General features: G+C 56.5%; 1 protein-coding gene across 3 annotated transcripts in view; it reads left to right on the plus strand.

Annotated features, from left to right (window-relative positions):
• LARP1 (La ribonucleoprotein 1, translational regulator) overlaps nucleotides 1-23,561 on the plus strand; it is a 71,661-nt gene extending 48,100 nt beyond the window's left edge. For 2 of the 3 annotated variants that reach the window (XM_045028370.1, XM_045028372.1), the window contains exons 3-19: nucleotides 1,753-1,818; nucleotides 5,077-5,248; nucleotides 6,984-7,115; nucleotides 7,641-7,793; nucleotides 9,226-9,388; nucleotides 10,310-10,454; nucleotides 10,814-10,988; nucleotides 11,569-11,738; nucleotides 12,432-12,785; nucleotides 15,945-16,068; nucleotides 17,770-17,975; nucleotides 18,144-18,250; nucleotides 18,897-19,048; nucleotides 19,845-19,989; nucleotides 20,333-20,442; nucleotides 21,223-21,350; nucleotides 23,054-23,561. In XM_045028370.1, the coding sequence (XP_044884305.1) occupies nucleotides 1,753-1,818; nucleotides 5,077-5,248; nucleotides 6,984-7,115; nucleotides 7,641-7,793; nucleotides 9,226-9,388; nucleotides 10,310-10,454; nucleotides 10,814-10,988; nucleotides 11,569-11,738; nucleotides 12,432-12,785; nucleotides 15,945-16,068; nucleotides 17,770-17,975; nucleotides 18,144-18,250; nucleotides 18,897-19,048; nucleotides 19,845-19,989; nucleotides 20,333-20,442; nucleotides 21,223-21,350; nucleotides 23,054-23,275 (2,724 nt within the window). In that variant the 3' untranslated portion in view covers nucleotides 23,276-23,561. The remainder of the gene's footprint in view (nucleotides 1-1,752; nucleotides 1,819-5,076; nucleotides 5,249-6,983; nucleotides 7,116-7,640; nucleotides 7,794-9,225; nucleotides 9,389-10,309; nucleotides 10,455-10,813; nucleotides 10,989-11,568; nucleotides 11,739-12,431; nucleotides 12,786-15,944; nucleotides 16,069-17,769; nucleotides 17,976-18,143; nucleotides 18,251-18,896; nucleotides 19,049-19,844; nucleotides 19,990-20,332; nucleotides 20,443-21,222; nucleotides 21,351-23,053) is intronic. The other variant, XM_045028371.1, reaches the window with a different exon arrangement.
• The last annotated feature ends 3,647 nt before the right edge of the window (nucleotides 23,562-27,208 follow it).

Here is a 27,208-nt window from a genome sequence, read left to right on the forward strand (position 1 = left end):
CCAGAGCAGAGGCCCGACTCGGCCTGGAGCGCCCCGCTGGTGCCGTCTGCGAGCGGGCACCGATTCCCCCTCCCTGGCCCTGGCCAAGAAGCCCAAGAGGTCTGCAAGGGGAAGATCTCCTACCCCTCGTAAGGGAAAGGAGAGGGCCGGAGGAGAGCCAAGACCTGTGCTGGGCGGCTCGACACCTCTGTCAGGGAGTCGGGCTCCAGCTCATGTCGAGCGGTCAAGCCCTTCCCATACTATGCCTGCCGCACTGAGTTGACGGAGGCCCTCGTCACTGTGCAAAGTCCTGTCGACACCAGAGACCCTGCAGGAGATCCTGACGCTACCGGTGCTTGCCCACCTGTGAGCTAAGGTTCCTCCTCTGCTTGTTTGGGAAGTGACATCCACGCCCTGCCTCTTTTCCCCCTGCAAACACCTCGTTCTCATAGAATCAGGTTGGAAAAGTAGATCAAGTGGAGACACCAATAAATGGTATAACTGCCCTGCAAACCAAACAGCTTTGCCGGCAAGCTCCAGCCCCACGGGGGAAGGCGCATGAATGGTGTGTTGTGTTGTGAGTGGCCTTGGAGGCTGCTCTGGGTGGATTGAATTGAAACCAGATGCCTGTTCTTGCCGTCAATTGAGCACAGAGCTCTGCTGCTCTGTGCTGCTGTTGGCTCGTGTAATTGGCAGCACTTGATTGCGATTGTGCTGTTTAATGTGCGTGAGCCCTGCAGTCATCTGCCGCCAGGTGGCACAAGCATTTAGAATGAATTTTAAAGTGTATTCGGTATCCCCGCTGGATTAACAGCACTGAAGGCCCTGGTGCTCTTTCTGCTCCTCTTTAAGGGGAAACAGGGCTGTCCTGAAACCCTGCGGAGCCTTGCAGTTGTGGTCTGACCCCGCCAGGCGGCACCAGGGTGATGTTGGAGTTCAGCTCCAGACATCTGATTGCAGAAATAGAGGAGATTGAAATGGACAATGAAATTGCCTAGGGCTCTGGAGAGAGTGGTTTATCCTAGGGAGGAGACGATCGTTCCACACGGTAGTGAGGAGTATAAAGAGGATGTCAGCAGCTGTTTCTTGGGCTTGAACCTGACCCTCGTGGCTCTGAACATATGACCGTCTTCTGTCTGAGCTAAAAGACCCAGAGCTAAAAGCAGGGTCCTCCAGCTCTGGCCAGCTAGCGTAGGCAGGTACGGTGAAGCACCCAGAGTCGGTCTGTGGTGCACTCCTCCATCATCCAAGAATAGGGGGATATTCAGCGAACTCCAAGGCAGCACATTTAAAACCACTGGACAATAATATTTTACGCCATGTATAACTAGCCGGTGAAACTTGTTGCCCATGAGGTCATTGAGATCAAGCGCTTAACAGGATTTTAAAGAGGGTGATGCTTTATGTGGATAATAAGTATCCACGCTTCTTAGACAGGATTTTAAGGGTTATACACCCTGAGGCTTCAGGGCATAAACAAACCTCAGATCCCCCTGGGGTAGGCAGCAACTTCCCCTTTGGGCATGTTATTCCATGGCTGTCCATGAGGGGGGGGTGTGTGTGTGTGTCTCTCTCTCTCTCTCTCTCTCTCTCTCAAGCATCTGGTACTGGATGCTGCCAGATGGGGTCAGGGGCTGTTGGTCCGATCCTCTAGCCCAGGCCCTGTGCTCTGGAAGGGGGATATTGGCCTATTGAATGCGAGGAAGCAGCCCTTCAGAACCAGCGCTTGAGCTTACTGTACTAACGAGATCTCTCTGTGTTTTTTGAATAAAGGTTGGTGACTTTGGTGATGCCACGAACTGGCCAACCCCTGGAGAAATAGCCCACAAGACCATCCAGGTAAGAAGCGTGACCTTGCGAACAAAACATCTCTACAGCCGAGCTTTCCCTGGCGAATGAGTGATGTGTCCCCTCTTCTCTCTGAAGGCAGAGAGCTCTAGAAAAGTTGACTGCTCAAGACCAAGATGTCCTGTGAGCTTTTCCTCTGGAAGCAAGGTGTCCTGAGGGCTTCTCTGTCCCTAAAACAGCTGAAATAGACACTGTCAGCTGAAATCTTCCTTTATCACATTTCAGGGCCTATTTTACCAATAACACCACAGATTATTATAGCAGGGTTTGGAAAAGTTTCCTGAGACCTGCTAGTTGGTGGACTTGTCCTGCTAGCCACAGTGGAAAGAGCTAGGCTGCTACTCCCTGGAATGCAAGGAATAAACAGCTGTGTACTGTTCGTGTATCTTTCTTAACTGTATTTCTCTGGGCAGATTCTAATGCCTTTACAATGTAAGTTTGTGAGAGTTGCTTTCTTTGTTCCCTTCGCTTTTCTTTTTCTCATAACAGGTCAGCGTATATTTCCCTGTGCTGTTCTCAGTGTCTGTTTTCCTCTTTGCTTTCTCGCTCTCTGGCTCTCATACTCTTCTCTACCACCTGCCCCATAATCCTTCAGCTCCTGCTCTGCTTCCCTTCAATCTCCACCCCCGTTAAGTCCACTCACCTTTAATGGGTCCCCTCTGTCTCTCTTATACACCCTCTGGTTCTTGACAAATTCGGCAGCCTCCCAGTAACCAGAGAACTAAACGTATGAAAAGGCCCAGCTGCCCTCAGGCAGCACTCGAGCCAGCCGGCTGTTCCTTAGCTTCCTACCAAGGTGATGCCTCTGGACCTGCTCGGGGCATGGTCTATCATTTATAGTCTCCTGCTAGTGGGTTCCTGAGTTTGAAGCCCCCTCTTGTTACTGGAAAGGAGCAGCGGTTGTATCTGCTAAATTTAGCCTCCTTTCTTTTACCCAGTGAAGAGCACCAGTGCATGTCTCAGCTACTCATTGCTTTTCCCAGCAGCAAGGTGAAATTGGCCCTGTTGTCAGTTTCCTTGTAACCCACAGGGTTCTGAATTGTTGCCATGAAATTGACCCAAGCACTTATTAATTTCAGGCTGCTGCTGTTGAGCAAAGCTCTGAGCAGCAGCGGAGGTGCTGAGGCTGCGGGCAGACTTACCAAGATGGCATTGCATCAGCTTTATGCTAGAGCCATGTTTAAAGGTGATCCCTGCAAGCATAAGAGCTAGAATCTCCTCTATTTATTTTTAAAATCATAGATCCTGCTGGTCTTGTTTCACTTACGTTCCTAAGTGGTTTTGCATTCCAGATCTGGAGGCTACAGTGTTTGGGTTGGAAGAGCAGGGGAATGGATATTTTAAACATCTGTTTGTCAGAATTGCAAACAAAAAACACAGCCTGGATGTGTTGCTTAGGTTGGGTAAAAGGTTGCTTTTACACAGTTCACATTTGAGACTGGACTTGGATTGTCCTTTAATAATAATAAAAAAAAGCTAAAGGAGCAGTTTGAGCAGTCAGTGAGGAACATTCTGTGCAAAGCTTCCACTTGCCTGTGTGAGTTGGAAGCACTTTCATCTGCCCACTGAGAAGACACTTGGTTGTTCAGAATACCCGAAATCAGCACAATTACAATGACCTTTGTGCCTGGGGGGATGAATGCCGCTTTCTAAACACGACCTCCCTGTGGCTCAGAACGTACCAGGCTCCTGCAGCCTTCTCAAGCCGAGGGAGGAATGAAGCCAGATGCCCTCAGCTTGTGCGGCTGTTCTGAAGTTTGGTATCACAACATGCTTCTTCCTGAAGTGGAGGTGAGATGGCATCTCTCCTCTAGCCCAGCTCCTCTTTCAGCCTAGAGTTCCTCCCCTTCCCTGACCTTCCAGTTCTGCACTGTTGTCCTCTAGAATTTACCCTTGAGGTGAAACTGTTTTTTCTTCCTATGTTCCCCTGCCCACTACTCTCAGAAACAGATAGAGATCGGGACCTTTGCAAGCCAGAAGGAAGTGGCCCGGTTGTGAAGCCGGTGACCCCATGCTGGTTAAAACTGCACTTTCATGACTCCCTTGGCCAGTGTGCCAGCACAGATGACCCTCCTGCTGGGAGAAGGGCCTGACCAGAGCTCCCTGCAAAGCTTGCGTCTAGCCCCTGGGGCTGCCAGTGTGCCAGGAAGGCTCATGCCCTCCAGGTTGCTCCCTTGTCACTTCCATAGATGAGCAGCCCCTGGCTGGCTGTAATCACGTATGTTCTCCCTGTGTTAGCACGTGTTGGACGGTACGTTACATGGGAGAGCCCCTCTGGGCACTGCTCATCTCGGAGGCAGGAGGCCTCAGGGGAATCTCAGCCAAGAGCGTTCATTGGTGGTGGTTTCTATGGGGTGTGTGTGTGTCAGAGCTGGAGTTCAGGGCATGGCCCTGTGGGCACTGCCTCTCTCCTGCTGTAGCGGCTCTTCGGGGTGCTGGGCATCGGCTCCGGAGGCAGCCAGGAATAGCTTGCTGTGGTCCCGGGTGCAGAGGATTTCCTTTTAGGGATTCCCTGCACGTTGGGCTCCCTCGTTCAGCGGTGCTATTCTGGGACGAGGAGCCTGGATCCGGTTCTGAACCCCGGGCACAGCGAGTCGGGCAGGGAAGTTCAGTAAGCCAGGCCTCTGGTGACAGGGGTCGAGTTACCCAGGTGAAAGCGGAGCAGCCCGTGGCTTGGTGCCTGCTAACACTCATGAGGGGCATGGCCCCGCGCTGCTGCAGCCAAGATGCTGAGGCTGCCAAAGCCCTTCTATTTTTGGGCACCTTCCTTTCAGCATTAGTTTCCTGGCCGTGCAAGAGCTGCTGTCTGTCGGTGCCCCGCTGCTACCCAGCCTCTCCCCGCGTGATGAGAATCTTTATCAGACCCAGCATCTCAACGCAACAGGCACCCCTGAGCATCCCTTATGTCCCCTCCCTGTATTTGGGAATCCTCTCCCCACTGTTCCCCCTCCGGAGGGTGGGGGTGGGGACTCTTGTTGGTACCAGGCCTGAGTGTGCACTGGGGGTGGTGATAGCGCATGCAAAGCTCACTCTGACTTCTCTCCAAGCCCCTGCTAGCTGAGCTGCTCTTTACCAGGACCTGCTGTCTCCCCAAGGTGAGATGCTGGGATCCCGTCCCCAGACTAGTGACTGTCCTTCCGGCTTCCCCTCTGCGGGGCTAGATGGGCGTGGATCTAACCAGCTCTGCGGAGTCTGTCCTGAGCCAGCTCCCACCACCCTTTGCCTCACCTGCCTGGCTCTTGTCTCCAGCAGCCACCCAAACCCCAGCCCCTCCGGAAGCTGCCCATCAAGAAAGACATGAAAGAACAGGAGAAGGGGGACGGGAGCGAAGGCAAAGAGAACCTGAAAACCAAATCGGACGAGTCTGGGGAGGAGAAGAACGGGGACGACGACAACCAGAAGTTGGCGCAGAAGAAGAAAGGTGAGGATGGGGGCGGGGTGGGCGAGATTCCAGGGGGCTGCCGGATGATTGGGGATTTGGTTCTGGCCGAGCCAGTTTCCATGTGGTCGTGACCTTTGATGTCCTGCTGTCCTGGCTATCGCAGCTCTCTGGCCACATCCAGATGGGTGATTGTAACCTGCGTCCCTTGGGGCTGCGTCTGAAATCCGTTCACAGGCTGGTACTGAGCAGGCGCCATGCCTGGCTTCTGCAGAGAGTCCTGCTGTTTCGCCATCCGCCCTGGCTGCCTTTTGGGTTGCTGGATAGAATTACTGGTGGTTTGCTTTTGGCCTATGAAGCCCTGAATGGTCTGGTACCTACCAACCTGAGACTCCTTCCCAGTTCAGTCACAGCTATTGAGTGGGGTCCCTCTGCTCTGGGATTCGCTCCCCTACTCTGCTTGATCCAAACTAGTCCAGCTCTGTCCATCTCCAGGGGAAGTTTTCTCTTTCCTACAGCCTCTGGGGAGAGGGCATTAGCTAGTCTCTGCTGGTAGGGATCAGGTGGCGAGGGGGGGGTCTATTGCCGGACGATGTTAGGGGCACGTGGAACCTGGTCCAGGCTCCATTGTAGCTGCTTGTAAACAAGAGATAATGGATAGGCATGGACGGGAGTGAGGCTTTGTCCCTGGATCTGAGGGGATAGCTGGTGCCAGGCCTGGAATCTCTGCATCTGCCACCTCTGCCCTCCAGGAGTCTTGGGATCGCTCCTATTCCCTCTCAGAGTAGCCGGGGTTGCAAAGGGGATGTCTACACTTACACTGCTACAGCGGCCCAGCTGCAGCACTCAGTGAGGACACCCCCAGTGCCGACAGGCGGGGTTCTCCCATTGACGTAGTAAATGCACCTCCCTGGGAGAATTCGTCCGTCGACCTAGCACTGTCTGCATGGGGATTTTTCACAGCCCGGCGAGATGTAACTATGCCTGTGTCAGTTCCCAGTGTAGACCAGCCCTCAGCCGGCTGCTGCTGCAGGGACAGTCCCCATGAGACTGCAGAGAGGGACAAATGCATCTGAAAAAAGCAGGTTGCAAAAATCAGCAGAACTAGAAAATCAGGAGAGTGACAGTGGGACCGCTGGGTTCGGTGCTTTCTTTAGACCTTGATGAGTTCTGGGAAGACCATAGCCTACCTCTTGGATGGATGGATGGGCCCCATTCATCATCTTTCCTGGGGCAGTGGCTGGCTGTGCACTTGACCCTAGGAGGTGGCTTTCCAGGGGGAAGCCTGCTTCGATCCCAGGGCACAACAAGCAGTCCGGCAGCGAGCCAGGTGCACACGGTGGCAGGAACAGTCTTGGTCTCCTCTTTGTGCTTTGAAGTTCACCAGGTCAGGTCCAAGGTCCTCATGTGACTTTGGAGCCATGTGCAAGTGCCAAACACATGGGGCAGAAAGCTTTGAAGTCCAGTGGTTCTACCAGCAGCACCATGGCCCTGAGCTCCCCAGAGCGGCAGAGACTGTGGGGAAAGGAGCAGCACCCAGCCCTCCTGTGCTGTGGTTCGCAGTCTCTCTGAGGCTGTTTTCAGGGCACTGGGCCAGCAGGCGCTGCACAGAGGGATCTGTGTGAGAGGCTCAAGCACCTTCTGGCCTGGAATTGGATGCATCCTAGATTCTGTCCCTGCTTGAACGTACAGGGAGACGGAGGAGGGTGGGGACGGAAGCAAATATTTGTTCTTCCTTTTAAAGCTGTGTCACGCCCGAATCCTGTCCCTCATTCAGGCAACAAGCACAAGTGGGTCCCTCTGCAAATAGACATGAAGGCGGAGGCGCCCAGGGACAAAACGGCCTCTCGGAACAACCGGCAGAACGAGCAGCACAGGCACCCCTCCAACAACCGCAGTGAACTGAAAGGTGGGTGGGTTGGGGCAGGGGCAGGGTCAGATGGTAGCTCCCGCCTCTCGGCACCTGGTGGCGCTGCTGCAGCGTTCCCAGCCTGCCTGTGGCATTTCCACAGCCGTCACCGGAATCTGAGCGCTTGCAAGAGGGGCACACTACGAACGACATCCAAAGGGAAGCTCTGGGCACGGTGTTGGTCGTGGTGCGGTAATGCCAGGTGGGCCCTTTCCCAGCCACTCTGCTCCAACGCAGGAGAGGGTCGGGGAAAGCCCGGCCTCTGCAGCATTTGGCACCGAGGTAGAGAGCTCATCCGGGCACAGAGCAGAGACGGCCTTTGGCCGCATCACGTGTTCAGGGAGCATTGCACAGGGGATGGAATTGCTTAGATGCTAGACTCCTTCCAGGGCACTGTTGTCCCTGCCAAAGGACAAGGGGAAGTGTCCCTCGGCCGGGGTGCAATCCCCAGGCCTGATTGCACATCAGAGCCAGCAGAGGGTGCTTTGACCTCACCTCTAGTGTCCCTCCCTGGCTCCTCCGCAGGCTGGCACCCGGATAACAAGCACGAGCGGAACTGGCCTGATCACGACGAAACCTCCAGCGTCAAGAGCGAGGGAGGAGCAGTGCGAGGAGCCTTCCGGGGCAGGAGCCGGGGCCGAGGCCGGGGCCGGGGCCGAGGACGAGGAGGCACTCGCTGTACGTATAGCCCTGTTCTGGGGGTCTGTAACTGGGCATGATGCAGTCAGCAATGGGCTGCACCTCGTCCTCAGAGCCCTTTTGTAAGGGGCCAGTGACTGGCTGACTGCTGCTGCTGGAGTGATGGGGGCTTGGAGCTGGGTTGTTCTTTGGGAAGGTAGGAAAGGGTTTGGGGGTGACGGTGTTTGAGTGCACATGGGAACAGTCAGGCCTATCTCATTCCTCACAGCCCTGTCTCTTCAGGTCACCTGGGGTGTGAGCATTCACCACAGGCCAAAACCCACCGAGCTAGGAAATAATGTAACTCCATCACGTGGAATGGTAGCCGTGGAGCTGATAAACAGGCCTAGTTTGGTACAGGTCAGCCACAGAAGTGGATCGTGCACAGACGGAGAAAAGTATCGTCCGTGCTCTGGGAACCTCAACATTTTGCCAGACAGACTTCGGTCCTGGCAATTCAGGGACTGTCGGTTAGCGCAGCACCGGGGCAGGATCACGAGTAACTCTCCCCTCGGACGTGGCCTTGGATGTGGAGGGCACGTTGGCCAGGATACCAGAGCTGCATGGTGTTTTGAGAAGTGTCGTGGGATCCATAAGTCGTGTGGATGAGCATCCCGAGTGAGGGTTAAGGACTGGCCTTTCTGAAGTGTTTATATGGTCCCCATTGCGGTCCTCCTCTGGAAATGGGGAGCTGAGGCCCAGGGAGACTATGACCTACCCAGGGTCACACAGGAAGCCTGGCAGAGTAGGGACACAGAAACCCAGGTCAGCACTGGATCACCCGTCTCCTCTCAGTAGGAGGCTAGCTCCTCCATCAGCGCATGGCTGGATGTGCTTTGAGTATGAGCCTAAGCACTAGTCTGGTTAAATTTTCCTCCCATCGTCCTCAGGCCCTGAGATAGAATGTACCCGCGGTGGCACCGGGCTCTCCCAGTGCAGCGCTGTGAACTTGCCGTGACCCCCTGCGTTTCTGGCTGCCGGAGCCCTGCCCCGCTCAGAGAAATGCAAGTTCCCCACTAGCCCCTGGCTGGGTGCCGGTCTCTGCTGTGAGCATGACAGAATAGCTGCTCCCAGCGAGGGGTCTCTGGCGGGGGGAGACAGCTGCTCCGGGGGCTGGAATTGCTGCAGTGTCTGGACACCTACCACCAGCCCTTGTTCTGTTTGCCGTGGTGTTTACAGGTTTAGGGAATTGCCTGGGGGCAGGAATCCGTATTGGAATGGCTCCTGTGCCGTTCTCTCTTGTGACTGTCCAGCGTGCTGCTGGGAGCAGCATGGGCTTGCTGTGTTCTGGGCCCTTAGCTGGGATTGTTGGTGATGGCGGTAATGCCTGGGTTGTGTCACAGAGCCACACCCTCAGGAAGATCATGAAGCCCCGGGGACAGTAGGTGTCCCGTGCCCCCCTGAAAGGCCTGCCTTTGTTCCTCTCGCCCAGCGCACTTTGACTACCAGTACGGCTACCGGAAATTCGACAGCTCGGACGGCTCGCGCACCCAGAAGTACGCCAGTAACATCACCTACTACTTCGATAACGTCAGCAGCACAGAGCTGTACAGCGTGGATCAGGAGCTGCTCAAGGACTACATCAAGCGGCAGATGTAAGTGCTTCCCCTGGGGGCTGGCGGCATCCCTAGCCAGCAGAGCCAGGGACTGGGGTTTGTCCTCTCTTGCCGTGGTGTAACACGGGGCAGCGAAGCTCCGTGAGCCTGCACGGGGGCTGAAATCGGCTCAAAACGTGGCACCTGACTTACCAGAGATACTCAATAGTCGCTGCCTCGGGAGGGAACGCAGCCACGTTCTTGCCACAGCCTGGCAGTCGATGCGTCTGTCTGCCCTGGAGTTACCGAACCCAGGAGGGAGGGGCTTGTGGCTAGGGCATGGGACTGACTCCAAACCTGAGCTCAGTTCCCTGCTCTGCCAGAGACTCCCCTGAACGAGGCTCTTGACTCTGTCCCTCAATTCCCCACCTGTAAACTGGGTCTCTTGCCCACCCATGATCTGTGGGGCAGGGACTCTGTGCACAGAACCTAGTCTGACGGGACCCCTGGCTGAGCTGGGGCCTTCAGGTACCCTGGGATACAAGCAAGAGCTAACAGTCTGGCTGTGAGCAGGCCGGGTTGCAGGTGCATGACTCTGGCTGTAGAGGCGAGGGGGCAGGGAGGTACAGGGGTGAAGCCTTTCCTCGGGTCCAGCCCTCTTTTAGGGAGATGCATGAGCAGTTAGGCCCCTCAGAGCTGAGCCACTACTGGAGAGTCCCGTAACTTCCCTGGCAGGGATTGCACTTGAGCTCTGCTTCGTCCAGTGCCGCTAACGAGCTGCTCCTCATGCGGCTGGCGGCCGCGCAGGGCTGGCTTCCAGCATCTTGCTGCGGTTCCAGGGCCTGGCCTGAGCTCCCAGGGCGCCTGCTGTCACAGGAAAGGCTGGAGCTCCCAGCGGGAGGGGGCTCGTGGGGTCTGCGGTGCCTGAGCAAGGCGGTGATAGTCTGCATCTCCCTCCTTTGCTGCCGGTGCTCCATGCAGAGAGTACTACTTCAGCGTGGACAACCTGGAGCGGGACTTCTTCCTGCGGCGCAAGATGGACACGGAAGGCTTCCTCCCCATCACCTTGATCGCCAGCTTCCACCGGGTGCAGGCCCTGACCACGGACGTCGGCCTCATCGTCAAGGTGAGGGCTCCTGCTGGGGTCGCCTCCGGGAACGGGCTGGTCCGCGCGGCTGCCGGGCAAAGCTCAGCTCCGGCCACTCCCCTCCTGTCCGGTCCCCGATTCTCTCAAACCCGGCTTCCCCGCTGACTTCCGGGAAGATGCTGAGGCAGTTGGGGGACTTGCCCAAGGTGAGGCCAAGCAAGTCGGACTTCCTGCCTTGCCGCACTGCTGGAACCGCAGGGTATGTCAGCCAATGGGAGCATGTTGCTCCCTCCCCGGCACAGACGCCGGGGTTCTGTCTCCACCTCCCTGCAAAGGCAGCCTTAGCCTCCAGGCTGGCGTACGCTGAATTAACACCGCTCGGGGGGCTTGGTCTCTAGGCTCTGAAAGACAGCAAGGTGGTGGAGATTGTGGACCAGAAGATCAGGAGAAAGGAGCAGCCAGAAAAATGGCCTCTCCCTGGCCCCTCCATGGCGGACCACACACAGACTGACTTCTCTCAGCTCATCAACTGTCCCGAGTTCGTCCCCCGGCAGAGCTTCCAAAAGGAGACAGGTTAGAGGGGCGTGTTGGGGGGTGTGTGTGCGCACGTGTGTGTAACTCGGGGAGGAAGCTGTCTAGTGCCATCACGAATTCATGGCATTAATAGCGGGTGGATGGGTTTTTGGTAATGTGTCCTGTTGAGACATTGACTCTCCTGGGAAGGGTCCTACTGAAGATGGAGGAGGGGCCAGGCACTCGAGACCCTTTGGGCTGAGACTTCTCAGGGCTGTCTAAACTCAATGGAGAATGAGTGTGCAGATCCCCTGAGTGGCTTTTCAAATCTCAGCCTTTCCATCTAGACCTGACAAACTATGGAGAGTGCGACATACAGAGCAGTCCTGCATTGGCAAGAGGGTTCCCCTTCGCAGGCCTCTCCTTGCTACGAGGCCTTTCCCTTCTCTGGACTTGGTGTTTGCTGCTGTGGCAGCTTTCTCTGGGATTTTCTCTCCAGGTTTTTTTGAGAATAAGACCCTTGAATGCGCACAGACTCCTGCTACTTGCCCTGGGGCCGTCCTTTCCTGCGTGGGTGGGTGGACGCGCAAACACGTACATACCCTGTATAAAACCCTTGTCTGTCCCAAAATGTATCTAGAATCTGCGCCCGGCTCTCCCCGTTCTGCCAGCCCTGTGGCGACTAAGACTGAGGAGATCAGCAACCTGAAGACGATGCCCAAAGGCCTGTCTGCCAGCTTGCCGGACTTGGATTCAGAGACGTGGATCGAAGTGAAGAAGAGGCCTAGGCCTTCCCCAGCCAGACCCAAGGTACTTTGCGGTCTGTGTGGCTCTCTCTCCCCCTGTAGCAGGCTGAACTGCGAAATGCCACCGAGTAGGAACGGAGCTGGGCAGTGTCTGGGAAATGGCTGGGTTTTGCTGGCAGTTGTCTGGCCAGCTCTCGCAATGAGTCAGGTGCAGGTTTAGTCCTGGACTGGCTTCTGGGGCATGTAGGGTGACCAGACAGCAAGTGTGGAAAAATCGGGACGGGGGGTAATAGGATCTGATATAAGAAAAAGACCCAAAAATCGGGACTGTCCCTATAAAATCGGGACATCTGGTCACCCTAGGGGCATGACTCCCGTGGGTGGCTTCCCTGTTCTCTTGCCCCCGTTGCGTTCAGCCTTGAGGGCATGGAGTCGCTGCCTGATGTGAGACGTTCCTGGCTGAACATGGGCGGTCAGCTTCGCGTGGCCTACAGGAAAAAGCAGTGAGCTGACGGTGGGCCTGTTCTTTCAGCAACACCGAGCCTGCTGCCTTTAGGACAGCAGGATCACGCCATGTGTTGTACTGAATCAGCACCAGGGTCTTGCTGGACCAGTATTAACTATCAAGGGCAGAAATGTGCAGTTCTCCCTGGCTCCTGACCTGAAAACCCAGCGGGTCTCGCGGAGTCTGTTCTCCCAGAGTCCTAGCTGCATCCCCCAGGGCCTCCAGCTCCTCCTCTCCTCCGTTTGCCTTTAGAAAGTGGAGGAGTCGAAGGCACCACAGAAACAGAAGGACCAAGACGAGCCTGAGGAGCTGGACTTCCTATTTGACGAGGAAATGGAGCAGATAGACGGCCGTAAGAACACCTTCACCGACTGGTCGGACGAGGATTCAGACTACGAGATCGACGACAGGGACGTGAACAAGATCCTGATTGTGACACAGACGCCCCCTTACCTGCGCCGACACCCCGGGGGGGATCGCACAGGCAATCACACCTCCCGGGCAAAAATGAGCTCTGAGCTAGCCAAGGTCATCAATGACGGGCTGTATTACTACGAGCAGGACCTGTGGACGGAGCAGTTTGAGCCTGAATACTCACAGATCAAGGTGAGAGCTAGAACCTGTGTCCTATGTTAATCCAGTGCGAACCGAACGTGGGACACGCTCTCACTTCAGTTTGAGTAGCTGGCTTATTTCACTTGGACTTAAACCTCTTCCTAACCTGTTTATGCGAAACGAAATAAACCTGGTTCAGACGGAAACAGGCGCGACCGTGCTGTCTCTTGCACTGGTTGAAAATCAGTGCAGCTCTGAGACAGGAGCGGGCGAGGGCATTGCATGGTGTTCCTGAAAGGCATCCAGCCGACAGTGCTGGATCTGGGACCCCGACCCGCCGAACAGGGTCACAGGGAGCGGCATGGCTAGCTTCGCACCCGGCCCCGAGCATGCCCTGGAGCGCCCTCCCGTAAGGCTCCCTGCCTCCTTTTCATCCCGCAGTAGCACGACCCCTGGGAGGGAAAATGGCTTTAGTTAGAGTGATGGGTGCAGTTGGCCAGGAGCCAGCCAGTCACACCAGTTCCTCCTCCCTTCATGCCACTTGGACCATATCTCCCCCCTTCCTTTCTCAACCTGCAGCAGATCTGTGGTTCTGGCCATCTCCCCCCCAAACTGCCTCATTTCCTCCCCGCTTCACCTCTGTTCTCACCGTGTCCCGTCCTCGCTCCTTTGGGCTGCTCCCACTGTCTGCTTGTGCATCTCTGCTCATGCTGCCTCCTGTACTTGACAGTCCCTGACCTTCTCGGCCAATCGCTCGATAAAACTCACTCTTACCTATCCCCTGTTCTGTCTTCCTCCTCGTGCGCCAGTGGCCTGCACCTTGGAGTCTGTTTCAGGCTTTGTAGAGCATCATATAATCTCTGGCGGTGTGTAAGCCTTCCTAGGGCTTGCCCTCCTTGTGTGGCGAGAGGCCTGGCAGCCAGGAACTCTGAGCCGTGGAAACGAGATTGGAAGCCGATGTGCCAGTGCCAGCTGCAGCTGGTAAAGTCAGGGTGACACCGCTGAGGGGGGAGAGGCAGCTAGATGCTGGGAAGGGAGGGACTGGTTACAGTTCTTTTCAATGACCCCTCTCCCACACATAGCCCCGGATCTGTTGCTGGGTCCTTATTCTGTTTTCATTGCCACAACGACCTGTCGTATCTCCAGAGACTCAGGCTTTTTATAGGTGGTCTCTGTTCTCTCTGAAGTGCCACGTTCTGGGCAGCCGATTCCAAGACTTTCTCTTCAACCCAACGAGCAGCACAGGCGTTCAGGGAGCAAAAGCTAGTTGGGCTGTGAAGGTGGGTAGCCACTCGCTAAGGGGGTGTTTCTCACTCGGGTTAGCTACATGGGATTAAAATGGCAGGGAAGACCTGGAACTTGGCTTTTGACTCAAGCCAGGCCTTGTCTACGGTACAAAATTAAGTCATCTTAAGTTAGGTCACTGTACAGCTGCGGCAGTAATGACTGCGGTGGTTCATGTCCATACTACACCCCCTCTGGTGGTGCTGCGCGTTCTCCCCATTGCCACTTCCACCAACTTAACTGTGTGGGGCACTGACAGCTGGAGCCTCCTTGCCCCGGGGCTCTAGCTGTGATCCCCGCGTGGGGCTGACAGCCAACCGGCGCTGTAAGCAACGCAGTGTCTGCACGGACACTGCCTCGCCCAAACGACATCACCCTTAGCAGGACCCCGCTCACGGAGGTGGAGTTACCAGGTCGGTTTAGTGGGTGACTTACATCGGCGGGAGCAGCACTGTAGTGTAGTCACTGATAGAGTTAGGTTGGTTTAGGCTGCTTTATGTCGACCTGACTGTAGCGTAGACCAGGCTGTAGCCATTCTAGTTCAATCCAGGCTCCCTGTGGGCTTGACGTGGGGTTAAAAGCCAAGGTATCGTGTCTTCGCTGCTGTTTTGACCCAAGTTACCTCACTCAGGATAAGAACATGCTCTCCCCCACCCCCAAGAAGGCCTTAGTCTGCAGGGTGCTGTAGAACAGGTTTTTACTGAGTACTTCTCACAGAAATGACTGCCGTGGACGTCAGTGATGGTTCCCCAGGCATACGCGGCGGCGCCGTGCTTGGTGCTACGCCGTGAGGGGAAATACAGCTGTCCCGTGGGGGGCAGACTGAAGCTGAGAATGGGGAGGCGGAAGTGGGTGGGGGTGAGGAGGAGAGGGCCTGTGCGAGGTGCTGTTTGGGAAGCCATAGGCAGGTTCACATAGTGAGTGGGCGGCAGTGGTGCGTGGAGGGGGACACCTGGGCGCCTGCTTGGGAGTACTCAGAGCCTGCGTTTAAGTACCTCTGGAGAGCAGAGGGGCTGGGGGGTGAAGAAGGCGCTGGAGGCCTGGGGGAGGCTGGTCCCTGAGTAGCCTTGGAGCCCAAGGGAGCTGTAAGACCTTCTAGAGGTGACCCAAGTAGGTGAGTATGAAAGGAGCAGGAAGGGGGTGGTGATGCTGGTGTCTTCTAGTGTTTTCGTGTATTTATCCTCCCATCACCCCTGAGAGGGTAGGGAAGCGTTGGTATGGTCCCCATTGTGCTGAGGCACAGAGAGGCTTAAATGCCTTGCCCAAGGTCACCAGGAAGTGTCCGGAGCTGGGAATCGAATCTTGGGTGTCTCACGGCCTAGGCTTGTGCCCTGGCACCGGGCCGTCGTTCCTAGAGATGAGCATGGCGCTGCTCTGGAAGAGCTCCAGGTTGGATTGAGAGTTGGGCTGGCTAAGAGCAATGAGACAGTGACGGCCCCGTCCTTGCAGGACATTGTCATGGGAGGGTTTCCCTTTCCCGTCTCCAGAAAACACATAGCTGGGACAGTACCGGAGATGCCAGGGAGCTGTGCTAGCCGAGGGCCAGGGGTGCACGTGGCAGCACAAATCGCTCGTGTAGGGAGAGAATGGAAGGGTTCGCTCGTCCTGTCCATGGTGCAGAGGGGGGGGCCATGCCCCTCGGTGCTGGGAACTGCCACTGGCACGAAGGGGTGGGGCCCCCTTTAAAAGCAAGTCATGGACTAAGTCAGATTCCCTCTCCCAGTGTAAATGGGCAGGCGCTGCCGTACTGACCCCTCACCGGAGTTACCCGCGGGGAGAGGGCAGGGGTGAGGGCATGTCCACGGGAGGGAACAGCTTGATTTGAGGTGAGCCCCAGAGGAGGCTCTCGGCTGAATTGGGATGAACCGTCCTGTCGTGGGCAGGGCAGCTGTGCTGGCTACTCATCCTCTTGATCTTTAAATGCAGCAAGAAGTGGAGAACTTCAAGAAGGTGAATATGATCAGCCGGGAGCAGTTCGATACTCTGACCCCGGAGCCCCCTGTCGATCCAAACCAGGAAGTCCCCCCTGGACCCCCCAGATTCCAGCAAGGTAAGAGACGCGATATTAAGGACGTATTCATGTAGCTTACTTCTGGCCCTGGAGAATAAAGCTGGCTGTTCCTGCTCCGGGGCCTGAAATCTGGAGAGATGGTGCTGGCAGGGCCGGCTTTAGGAACTGCAGGGCCCGATTCGAATACCCGGCGGCGGTCCCGGTCTTCGGCAGCGGGGGTCCTTCACTCGCTCTGGGTCTTCTGTGGCACTGAAGGACCCCCCCCACTGCCAAAATGCCACCAGTTGAGTAAAAAAAAATTAAAAAGGTGCCTAAGGCATGGGGCCCTCTTAAGCGCGGGGCCCGATTCCAGGGAATTGGCCTAAAGCCGGTGCTGGTGGCATTGTGCTGCCGTTCGCACATTTGCCGAATGTGCCTTCCCATCACTTAGGTACATCAGGTAAGTGTTACCCTAGCTGGAGCTTGATCTGCCTAGGGAGAGCCGGGTGTCTTTGGCATGGCCGCTGCCCCTGGGGGGAGCTCCTGGAGTGACTCTGCTGAGCAGGGGAGGCAGGGTGTCTTGGTGCTGTGGGTAACGAGCTGTGCTTATTGGGACCCACGCCCTGCCGCCCGAGCAGCTGGAGCACCGTGAACGGCGGCCTCGGTCACGCTGTGGCTGGCGTGCTGCCGAGCCGGGGATCAGGATAAGGGCGTAGCGTGGTGCTCTAGTGACCCCACTGGGGGGAGGGGGGTGTGTAGGGGGGTGCTCGCCAACCGCCCTGCTCGGGGACCTCTGAACCAGAGGGGGCCCTGCCCCATCGTCCCGCACTGGTCGTCCCACCCGTCACGTCTGCAGCACAAGGTGATGAAATCGGGAGTGTCCTAGATCACCTCCCAGCAAGCTGCCTGCAACCCAGCGTGGCGCTCAGTGCCCTGGGTCCCTCCACGGTGACCAGCCGCCCAGCTCCTCAGGCTGGAGCTGCTCAGGCACGGCTGCTCCCTCAACCAGGAGCAATGTGTCCCCTCCCGGTTCCATTGGGACAGAGGCGGCGCATGCTGCAGAGAATCCCTCCAGGAGTCTACCCGTAGAGGCGTGGCCTAGCGCGCCTCCTCCCATCTAGCCGCGCAGCTCGGGGTCCCGGGAGCAGGGGGAGCTCCAACTCAATGGTCTCCCAGGCGATGTGGGAGACTCTAACAGGTCTCGCCTGTGGGTCATGCTACCAGGTGACATCTGTTGCTCTGAGGGAAGTGATTTGCACAGTCAGACCTACTGGATGTATCTTTCTTATGAATGAAATGAAGGAATCTGCCTGTGGGACCAGGTTGGTGGTGGAGCTGGTCCAGTATCCTGGCCAGGGAAGTGATGCATTGGGGCGGGGGGGAGGGCGCTCTGGGAAGGGGGTTCTCCCTAGTCCCAGCTGGTGAGAAGTTGCTCTGCAGCAGGACACTGGCAGAACCATAGATCCTTAGTCCCATAACTGTGGGTGCTCTTCTTAGCCCCACATGGTTCTTCTCAGCTTTCCACCCAAGGCAGCTTAGTTGCCTGGCACTTGGTGGTGTGTTTCTGGAGGCGCTCGGTGAAAAGTGAGAACTGCAGGGGACAGCAGCTTGTGTGTCTGGGCCATCTCCTGAACAGGCTTCAGAGGGAGAGAGCTCTGCTACACGGTTCCAAGTACAACCAGTGGGGTCCCTTCCCCTCAGCCAGAGCTCGGTGTGAGCTGGTTTCTGGGGGCTGTTCCCATCCTCCTCTCCTTCCTGCAGTTCCTACCGACGCTTTGGCCAATAAGCTATTCGGAGTCCCCGAGCCTTCAACCATCGCCCGGTCTCTGCCAACCACTGTGCCAGAATCGCCGAACTATCGCAACGCCAGGACCCCCCGGACCCCTCGCACGCCTCAGCTGAAAGACCCAACGCAGACGCCCCGGTTCTACCCAGTGGTGAAGGAGGGCAGGACGATAGATGCCAAGGTGAGATGTCCCGGGGGGCTCAGGCTGAGTGTGCGGGTGACGGTGCTTTCAGCTACCCAGGAGGGATTTGGGACTCCTGCTTCCTGTCTGGGGTGGCCGAAGGAGTAGGAGGGAGGGAGAAGGGGTCAACCCAGGAGAAAAGAGACTTAACGCTGCTGTCTCTTGCAGACCCCCCGGAAGAGGAAGACGCGGCACAGTTCGAACCCCCCCATGGAATGCCATGTGGGCTGGGTGATGGATTCCCGGGAGCACAGGCCTCGCACTGCCTCCATCAGGTATTCAGAAGGGCAGAGGAGGATGGGAAGGGGCCAGAGACAGACCCGTAGAGCTGACGACCAAGGAGCCGTCTGCCCCTAGTGCAGCCCCAGCGCCCTCTGGCCCGAGAAGCACGGCGGTCAGCCGGGTTAGAGGGCTCTCCCCTCTGTAGCACGCTCGTCCAGCGGAGCTGCCTCTGCAGGAGGGTTGGTGACGGGGTTGGGGCTCCATTTAAAGGGAAGGAAGAGAATTGTCGCCCGTATGTGTGACACAGGCATCAGAGCAGCTAAACCAATGTGCCCTCGTGTCAGAAGGGCCCGTTCACGTGGCCCGTGACTCTGCAGCTCCGAATCGTGTCTGATTTCTGTAGTGTTCTGGGTGTGCACGAGGCTATAGACTGAAGACCGGGAAGGCCCTGGCCTGAGGAGTTCATGCACCAGCCCCTCCCCAGGCTATCCCCTGTATGATCAGGTAGCAGGATGCTCCAGGCCACTGTGCAAAACACACGAATCTTGCTTTCCTCCTGCTGTGCTGTCCTGCCCTGGGGTGCTCCCCATCTTGCTCGGCTGCAGCCCCTCATCCCATGAGTGATGCCGTGGCTCAGGCTTGTACCTGGTGGTGCCCAAAGGAAGGAAAGGGGGTTTGATTGGTGTCTCTTGTGCTCAGCTCCAGCCCCTCGGAAGGAACCCCTGCCGTCGGGAGCTACGGCTGCACCCCTCAGTCGCTGCCCAAGTTCCAGCATCCTTCCCACGAGCTGCTCAAGGAGAACGGCTTCACGCAACATGTGTATCACAAGTACCGTCGGCGCTGCCTTAATGGTGGGTTGGGGGAGGCCCCGCGGAGCTCGCACCAGGGCTGCCGGAGCTCTCGCTCTGTCTAGTAGAGTGTGGGAGCACCCCCTCCGCAGCCACACACCTTAGCTACACAGGTCACGGGTGATCATATTGTCCTGCTGCTGTGCTCTCTGCACTGGACAATAGACTCCGCTGCTGCCTAAGCCAGGGGGCAGGGACATCGAACGGACAAGCCAAGCATATAAACCCTCCTTGACCCTGCATTGTAAACTAAGAAGGGCTCTGAGTTACTGGTGGCTAGCATACCGTCTCCATGCATGCAGAGAGAACTGACTTTTTGTGGAAGTTACATCAACTGGCAGCACAGTCAACCTGTGGAACTCCTTGCCAGGGGATATTGTGAAGGCCAAAACTATAACAGGGTTCAAAAAAGAACTAGATAAGTTCATGGAGGATGGGTCCATCAATGGCTATTAGCCAGGATGGGCAGGGATGGTGTTTGCCAGAAGCTGGGAATGAGCACCAGGGAATGGATCACTTGATTACTTGTTCTGTTCATTCCCTCTGGGGCACCTGGCATTGGCCACTGTTGGAAGACAGGACACTGGGCTAGATGGTCCGTTGGTCTGACCCACTATGGCCATTCTTAACGGGGGGGGGGGGGGTGTTACATTTAGGGCTGGATGCCCTTGTAAGCTTATCCAGGGCATCTTACCACCTCATCCATATGCCCCTGCTCCTGAACACGCTCTCCAAGGCAGGGGTATTCTACCCGTTGGTCTGGAACCCAAAGTAATTGCCTTCCTTCTCCCCCAAACAGAGCGGAAACGACTGGGCATTGGTCAGTCCCAGGAGATGAACACGCTCTTCCGGTTCTGGTCGTTTTTCCTCCGAGATCACTTTAACAAGAAAATGTACGAGGAATTCAAGCAGCTGGCATTGGAAGATGGGAAGGAGGGATACAGGTAGGGCAGTGGCCGATGTGGGTACGGGCTCCTGTGCTGTGAGTTGGGATGGGAGGCTGCGTTCAGTTTAAGGGGTGACAGAGCATGAGTGGGGTGGGCCCATCCTCGGGCTGGGGAGTAAATGCCGGCAGGTCTTAAAGCAGACAGAGCGGGTGTGACCTTGGGGAAGGAACGGGGGAGACGCTCACGCGCCACCTCACACACAAGCAGGGTATTAGCTATGGTGTGTCCCTTGGGAGTGTTCCCAGCCCTGAGAGATGACGTCATTCCCTGTTGACACGGGGCTGGGTTCAGGAGCCCTGCTCTGGCTTAGGCTTCTCACACGAGCTGCTGTGTTCTGCAGGTACGGCCTAGAGTGCCTTTTCAGATACTACAGCTACGGGCTGGAGAAGAAATTCCGGCCGGACATATTTAAGGATTTCCAAGAAGAAACCATCAAGGATTATGAAGCTGGTAGGTGGTTCCTTCAGCCGCTCCTTGAATCTTATCATCCAGCCCTGCTCTCTGCGACCGGCTGTCCAGGGGCTTCCTCTGGGAAGTCCGGCCATGCTCCGGGTTTACTGTGGTAATGGTGACGGCTGTGACCATCCAAGGGCTGTGCGGAGTAGAGCACATTGGGCCCGGAGTCACGGAGGGTTGTGGCTTTTCGGGACACAGAGGTGGCTGGGGGGCCTGGCGCTGGGAAGGTTAATGGAAATAGGCCATAGTAGATGTTCTCCAGATTCACTCTTCTTGTGGGACCAGAGTTTCTCTAAAGGGCTTGCAGTGACCCAACCCTCCGACTGAACAGGACACCCTGCCCCCATACCCTGCACCCAGAGCTAATCACCCAGTAGTGAGAGGGGTCCTCTCGTCTCCCGTGGTTCAGCCATGCTGGCTTTGCTGTGCTCATAGCCCATGCTGGCCTAGGGAGTGACAGGCCAAGGTGGTCTCCATGTGGGGAAAGCAGGCAGCCCCTCCTCTGCGACTTCATGTCAAGATACACTCTTGGTGCCGCGCGGTCGCTGCACCAGGCCCAAAGGGTCTATTGAGGAGTCTCGGCACCCATTGGGGTGGTGCCACGTGGTTACAGGCAATTCCCTCGCGTGCCCTTGGCGGAAGTGCAGTGAGCCTGTGAGAGGCCCGTCCGCATGGTGTCTGTGTTCGGCCAGGGCGGATGGAGAGTGCTCGTTAGGCTCTGGGGGAGCCCTTCGTGGACAGCTCTGATGTCTGTAGCTTTGTGTCTCGTAACAGGGCAGCTCTATGGGCTGGAAAAGTTTTGGGCCTACTTAAAATATTCCAAAGCCAAAAATCTGGACATCGATCGCAAGCTGCAAGAATACCTCAGCAAGTTCAGGCGCCTCGAGGACTTCCGAGTGGATGTGAGTAGGCGCTGCAGCTGATCACTCTCCCCCCTACCCCCTCAGCTCTCTGCTCTTCATATCTCTTCTCTCCCCCCCAACACACACACACACACACACACACACACACACACACACACACACACCCAGTCCCAATCCTTGACCACTTCTCCCAGAGCAGGGGCGGTGGGTGGAAATTCAGTCTGAATCGGGGCCAGGTTTAGCTCAGCAGCGACCCCTAGTGTCGTGTTCAGGTCATTGCAGCTGGGTGGGGGAATAACGACATTCCCCTTGGTTTCTGTGTCTAAGGGCCCCCTGAATACGAGGCTATTCCTTGGCTACTCTGACTCCATGGAATAACATTTAGCTTTGTTTTGCTTCCCCGGCTCTGAACAGCTGTGAAGGGCTTCCCTGCTGGAGAGAAGCCTGGGCCTTGCTTTGATCCCATGTGCTCTTTTGTAACCCCGCGGGCTGCGTGGGAGAGGCCTGGGGATGCTCCCCCACGCACTGTGAATGGGTTACGGTGGGGTGGCATTTTCTCCCTAGATCTCTGACAGTGAGTCAGTGACTTTAGGAGTAGCTGAGCTTGAGCACAGTCGGATTCAGCTGGACAGTCGAGGGGCCGGCAGCACAGGCGTGTGACGCGTCGCGGCAGGGGAGAGAGAATTTCAGATGAACTTTGAAATCAAGAGGGGGCTAGGCCGGAGGCCGCCGCACAGAGAGTGAGTGGGTGTTGGAGGCGGGGCAGGACAGAGGAACAGCCAGCCTTAGCTAAGGAGAGAGAGGAGCCTGCCTGGTATGGTGGAGCCAGGAAAGCTAACCCTGCCCCGCTGGCATGTTACTCAGCTCTCAGGGGTTATCGCAGGCCTCCCCGATAGGAGGTCAGTCACCCTCCTGTACCTGCCATGCCCAGCGCTCCTGAGGGTTCCACCTCAGAGAAACAAGGTGCCACTGGGTTTGCATATTGGGAGCCAGGTTAAGCCTCTTCGTACGAACATTTACTCTATTAACCCCCTTGTCCCCAGGGAGACAGGTATGTATTTTTCCTCCCATTGTGTCCATGATGAAAACACAGCACCAAGTTAGCTGGCTTGCTTGGTGGGGCCAGGTCGGGTAGCCAGAGCTGGTTCCCTGTCCTGCACCGGACCGCTGGACTGTACTCTGCTGAGAGAGGCTGCATCTTCGCTGGTGGCCCCTATGCACTTAGGGGATGAATCTTGGCGGTGGTGGGTTGGAACCGTCAGCGTCTGTAGAGCAGGCTGCATCCCAGTGGGAGCTTGTGTCGGGAAGCGCGAATGATTTGCCCGCTGTCATGACTCGGCAGGAAGCAAAAGCAGCTCGAGCTGCTGCCTCCTGGGGAGAGGAATTGGGATTATAACAAGAAGGGGAGACCGAAAACTTCCCCAGGCCGAGAATCGGCCTGGGCCTGAAGCCAGTTTGCCCCACAAGAATTCTTCCCTCTGGCTCCCTAATGCAGCCGGAGTGCAGCCCTCCCCCTGAGCACCTGCGTGAGTGGGTGGGGAGGCTGGGCTAAGGTTTGCAGGGCCCCCCCCTTGTTCCCTGGGATTCAGGGAGGACTCTTGCAGCTGTTGATGGGGCTTCCCAGGTGACGACAGGTGCAGAACACGGATGCGAGGGGGCGGTGGAGGCAAGACCGTGGCCGTGTGCATGGGGGTGACTTGCTTTGAGATGGCGGCTCTGATGCCAGGACGGTTCTCTTTCAGCCACCCATGGGAGAGGAAGGTGGTCACAAGCGATTCCCGTCAACGTCGGGAGGAGATGGAAGGAAGCGCTACCCCTCCCAGTCTTCCAGCAAACCGGTCAGCCAGTCCTCATCCAGCCAAGCCCATGCCTCGTCCAGCCAGCCTGCGAGAGAGGATGCCAAAAACCTGAGCCACCATGCCCTTGCCACAGCGGCTGTGGAATCTCAAACACTGGGGAAGTAGAGAAGCTGGAGCTTCTGCTTCCTGTTGGGGAAGGGGTGGGTTGGTGGGGAATTTGACCGGGGGAGGGAGAAGTGCGGTGGGGAGGGACAGAAGGGGAGTCGGAACGGGGGTGTCCAGGAATAGGCTGCTGGGGGAAACTTCAACGCACACAGCCTCTCTTGTGGCTGGAAAACAAGACGATCACAATCCAAAAAGGATCCTTTGCTTGCTGTCTGTCACTGACTGGAGCCGGACCCCCTCCGCCCCCACTTTCATGTCTTAGCTTCTTTCTGGGTGGGTTGGGAAGGGGGAGATATTTTTTTTATTATATATATATCAAGTTTTAAATTATTGATAGAAGTTCGTCTGGATTTACCAAAATCACTCTGCGCTACGCAGCCCCTCCCCCCCCCCCCGACACTCACCCCTTCAGATCAGCTATGCAGCCTGCTCGGAAAGCTACGAGGTTCCGTGTCGAGTCGGCCTGTGGCACCGCCGACGTCCCTGACCCGGCTGACTTCACCCATTCCGAATACAAGGATGCGTTTCAAAAACAAACAAAAACCCAACCAATACAGAAAGACTTGATTGTATTTGCCCCTCCTCCCGCCAGCTCCATTTCCCTCCACCCAACTAGCCCTTCCATCATGGACAATTGGAAGTCAACCAAAGGACCTTGACCAGGCGTCGCGATGGGCTCATCCAACCTTTCTGTGCGAGGACAGCGAGGATGGGAGCTGCAGGCTCGTGCAGGAATGCTGACCGCACTAGAAGAAGGAGCTTTCTCTTCCTCTCCCTTTTGAAAACCACAAACACACACGGGGAAAAAAAAACCCTCTACACAGACTGCTCTCCCTTGGCTTTCTTCCTTGAAAATAATTGTTCAAAAAAAAAAAAAATGTTGCCTTATTGTGGAGTGGGAGTTCTGTGACCCACTGGACTTCCTCACGTGGCCTCGGGGCGTGGCGTCTGCGTGGGACGAGAACCCTCGGCTGAGCAGCGGGAGCCCCTCCGTAACCGCCTCCCTTTGGGGGAGACCTGCGGGGAACGGCTGGCGATCTCCCGGCAACCCGGTTGCATTGACACAGACACCGGAGCTGCTTTCTGCAGCCGAGAGGGACGTTGTACAGACTACGCCGGACGATCCCCCCCTTCCCTTGGAGGTGGGTTCTAGGGCCCACTCTGGAGAGGAAGCGGTGCTGACGCAGCTTAATCTAAGACTTAATAGCCTAAGTAGTTGAAGCCGATGTAATGTATATACTGTTGTAGTGTCCTTCCTGCTACAGCAACTGGCCGTGCTATTGCCTCACTCAGACTTACAGGTGCACTGTCATTTTCTTTCCTCTTCCACCAGCCCAATAAGCAGGGGCAGCGCTGGTGGGGTTATCGGTCTGCTCAGTCTGCTGGGAGAGTAGGAGCCTAGCGGGGTGGGGGACAGCCTCAGTGGCCGGATTTCTTACTACTAAGGGGAGGTGTGGAGCCGAGAGAAATGGGAATGTCCCGGAGTACGTTAATGCTGTGGCCCAGCAGCTGAGGAAGGCGGATCCAAGAAACCCATCTTGGACAAGCGCTGACCCAGGGGGCTGGCGGGGGTGGGGATGGTCTCAATTCAGGAGGCTGCCTGCGAAATGTGGTCACAGTGCAGGTTTCCCTGTTACAGATGGGTGCATTCAGTGCTCCTCGTTTCCCCCCGTTAGGGTGCACGGCAGGCACCACACTGCAGCATGAGACTGCTTCGGGAAGCGAGTCATCCCCCAGAGTTCGCGTTCGGACTCTCCAGAACACCAGCTGAGTCTGGTGGGATTTGACCAGGGTGGGGAGCAGATGGGGCTGAGATGGCGCAGAAGGAAGTTGTAGCTGGCAAGGTGTCCTGCGTCCCGGCAACGAGGCAATGTGGAATTCAGGCTTGAAGGCAGAGGTGAATTCCCTGGGAGGGGAAGGGATACTTCCCTTGCTGGTAATACGCTCTGCCTCCATGTGCTCACGCATGTGCTTTGCTGGGTTCTGTGCTGTATCTCCTTTGTGTGTTGGCCTTGCAAGCCAGGGAAGACCTTGCTCGATGGGTATCGAAAAGAATGTCTGCAGATGCTGCTACCTTGACCTGCTGCTGTCTGGGCAGCGTAGGACCCGCCCTAGCTCATTGCACGAAAAGCTGATGGGGCAGCAATGGCATGTCACCTCTGAGCATCCCGCTCATTGAGGGCTGCCTCACGTACTAGGTACCACTCCTGGCAAGGGGGTGTCTCTGGGGCTTGCATGCTGCTTAGCAGCTGGGAACCCTGCCCTGTACCGACAGGAAGCCCAACAGTGCTGGGGGGTTGGAGTCCAGTTCAGAGCAAAGCTCAATACAGTGAGCTGGGTGGATCAGCCAGTGTTTGTCGCCGTTGGGTATCGGCATTGCCAGAGGTGGGTAGCGAGAGGTCCATGTGCTGCTAATGTGCCCTGTCCAGTGAAAGCAACCAGCTTCTCAGTTACACTGCATAAAACAGGCTGCGGGGGGTGGGGGCAGGCAGGCAGAGATGCTGGTTGTTTCAGAGCAGCTTTGGGTGACCCTACAGCCGAGGAGCTGCCACAAGCTAGAGCCCAGCCAAGGGAACTGAGTGGCTGGTACTTAGTGTTTCCTCAGATCAAGATCCTGGTATATTCCGCAGCTAAAGCCCGCTAATGATTTAAACACACAGGCCTGCCCAGAGTCCTTGCCTTATTCTGCTGTGTCTGGGATAGCACGGAGAGCCCCAACACGCAGGTGCAGCGCGATCGCGCGTCAGCCCTGATTTTCAGCCTTGACTTTGAATTTCCCTAGTCTTGTGAGCTGGAGCCAGACCCTCCCTCTGGCAGGCGTGTTGGGATTTAGATGGGGGTGGTAGGGAAGAGCCTGGAGGATATTGAGCAGTGACTGTGGAGACACAGCTGTCTGTTACTGGGGGACATGGTCTCTTTTTGTTACTAGTTGTTTGCATCTGAACAACTCAAACCAGAAACTAGGAGAAATGGGCTCGCCTTGAGGAGTGGTTGCTTGTGAAGTCAACAGGCTAGAGGAGCCATTGGATAGCAGAAGTGCCCAGGAATGTCCCAGAGAGCTTCAGAGATCCAAACTGATTGATTGGCTGTTTTTTGTTTGTGCGACACCCTTTCCAATTTCAGCCCAGAGCAGTTTGTTTCCCATTTTAGTCAGTGGTTTGTCATTTGTCTTCAGTGTGAATGGGGCCTGTCTAGAAAGTCTTCCCTGCAGGAGAAGCTTGCCCAGAAGAGAGATCCCAGCAGTTGTGCCACAGCCCAGGATTGACATGCCGTTGAATTGTAGCAGATTACAATAGGGTCAAGTATGAGCTGTGTTTGCACGTTGCTGTGTGAGGCAGGTCCAGATACCTGGGGGAGGGAGAGGAGACGTGGAAATGAACCCGAGAGAGGCAGCTGCGTTGCATCCTGCGTATGGTCCTGAAGACTGACACAAATCAAGGCAACAAGGTCCTGTTTCACCCTCTGCTCTAGAGGGAGAGGAGACCTTTGCTGTTTACTGCCTGCAGTGTATGATGCAGGCCACGTTCCAAAGAGGGGAGGACAATCTAGTGTTGGATGGCACCGGGAGTACGGGTCTCTGGCACCGTTGCTGAGACGAGGGCTGACCGCATAGGGTTCTAGCCTGTCTCCACAGGCACAGAGCCCCACAGCCTGCTTAGTGGGTACCAGGGCTGACTGAACACTAGGATTGACCTCAGAGAGGTCTGCCATGCCTCATGGTGCACATGGGACGAGTCTCCGGACGCACCTTCCCAAAGCTGTGAGACCCACCTCTATGTAGAATATATAGCAAGAGGATTGCATGTGGCCAAACGCGCCTCCGAGGCGGGGAGCTGGCTGTTGAAATACGTTTCCCTTCTAGAGAAGAGCAGATGGTCTGATATTTGCATTGGCCTGATTTCCTTCCCCCACCACCACTTTCCTGAGAGGAAC

This window comes from Mauremys mutica, chromosome 8 (genome assembly GCF_020497125.1).
Source record: "Mauremys mutica isolate MM-2020 ecotype Southern chromosome 8, ASM2049712v1, whole genome shotgun sequence".
NCBI lineage: Eukaryota > Metazoa > Chordata > Testudines > Geoemydidae > Mauremys > Mauremys mutica.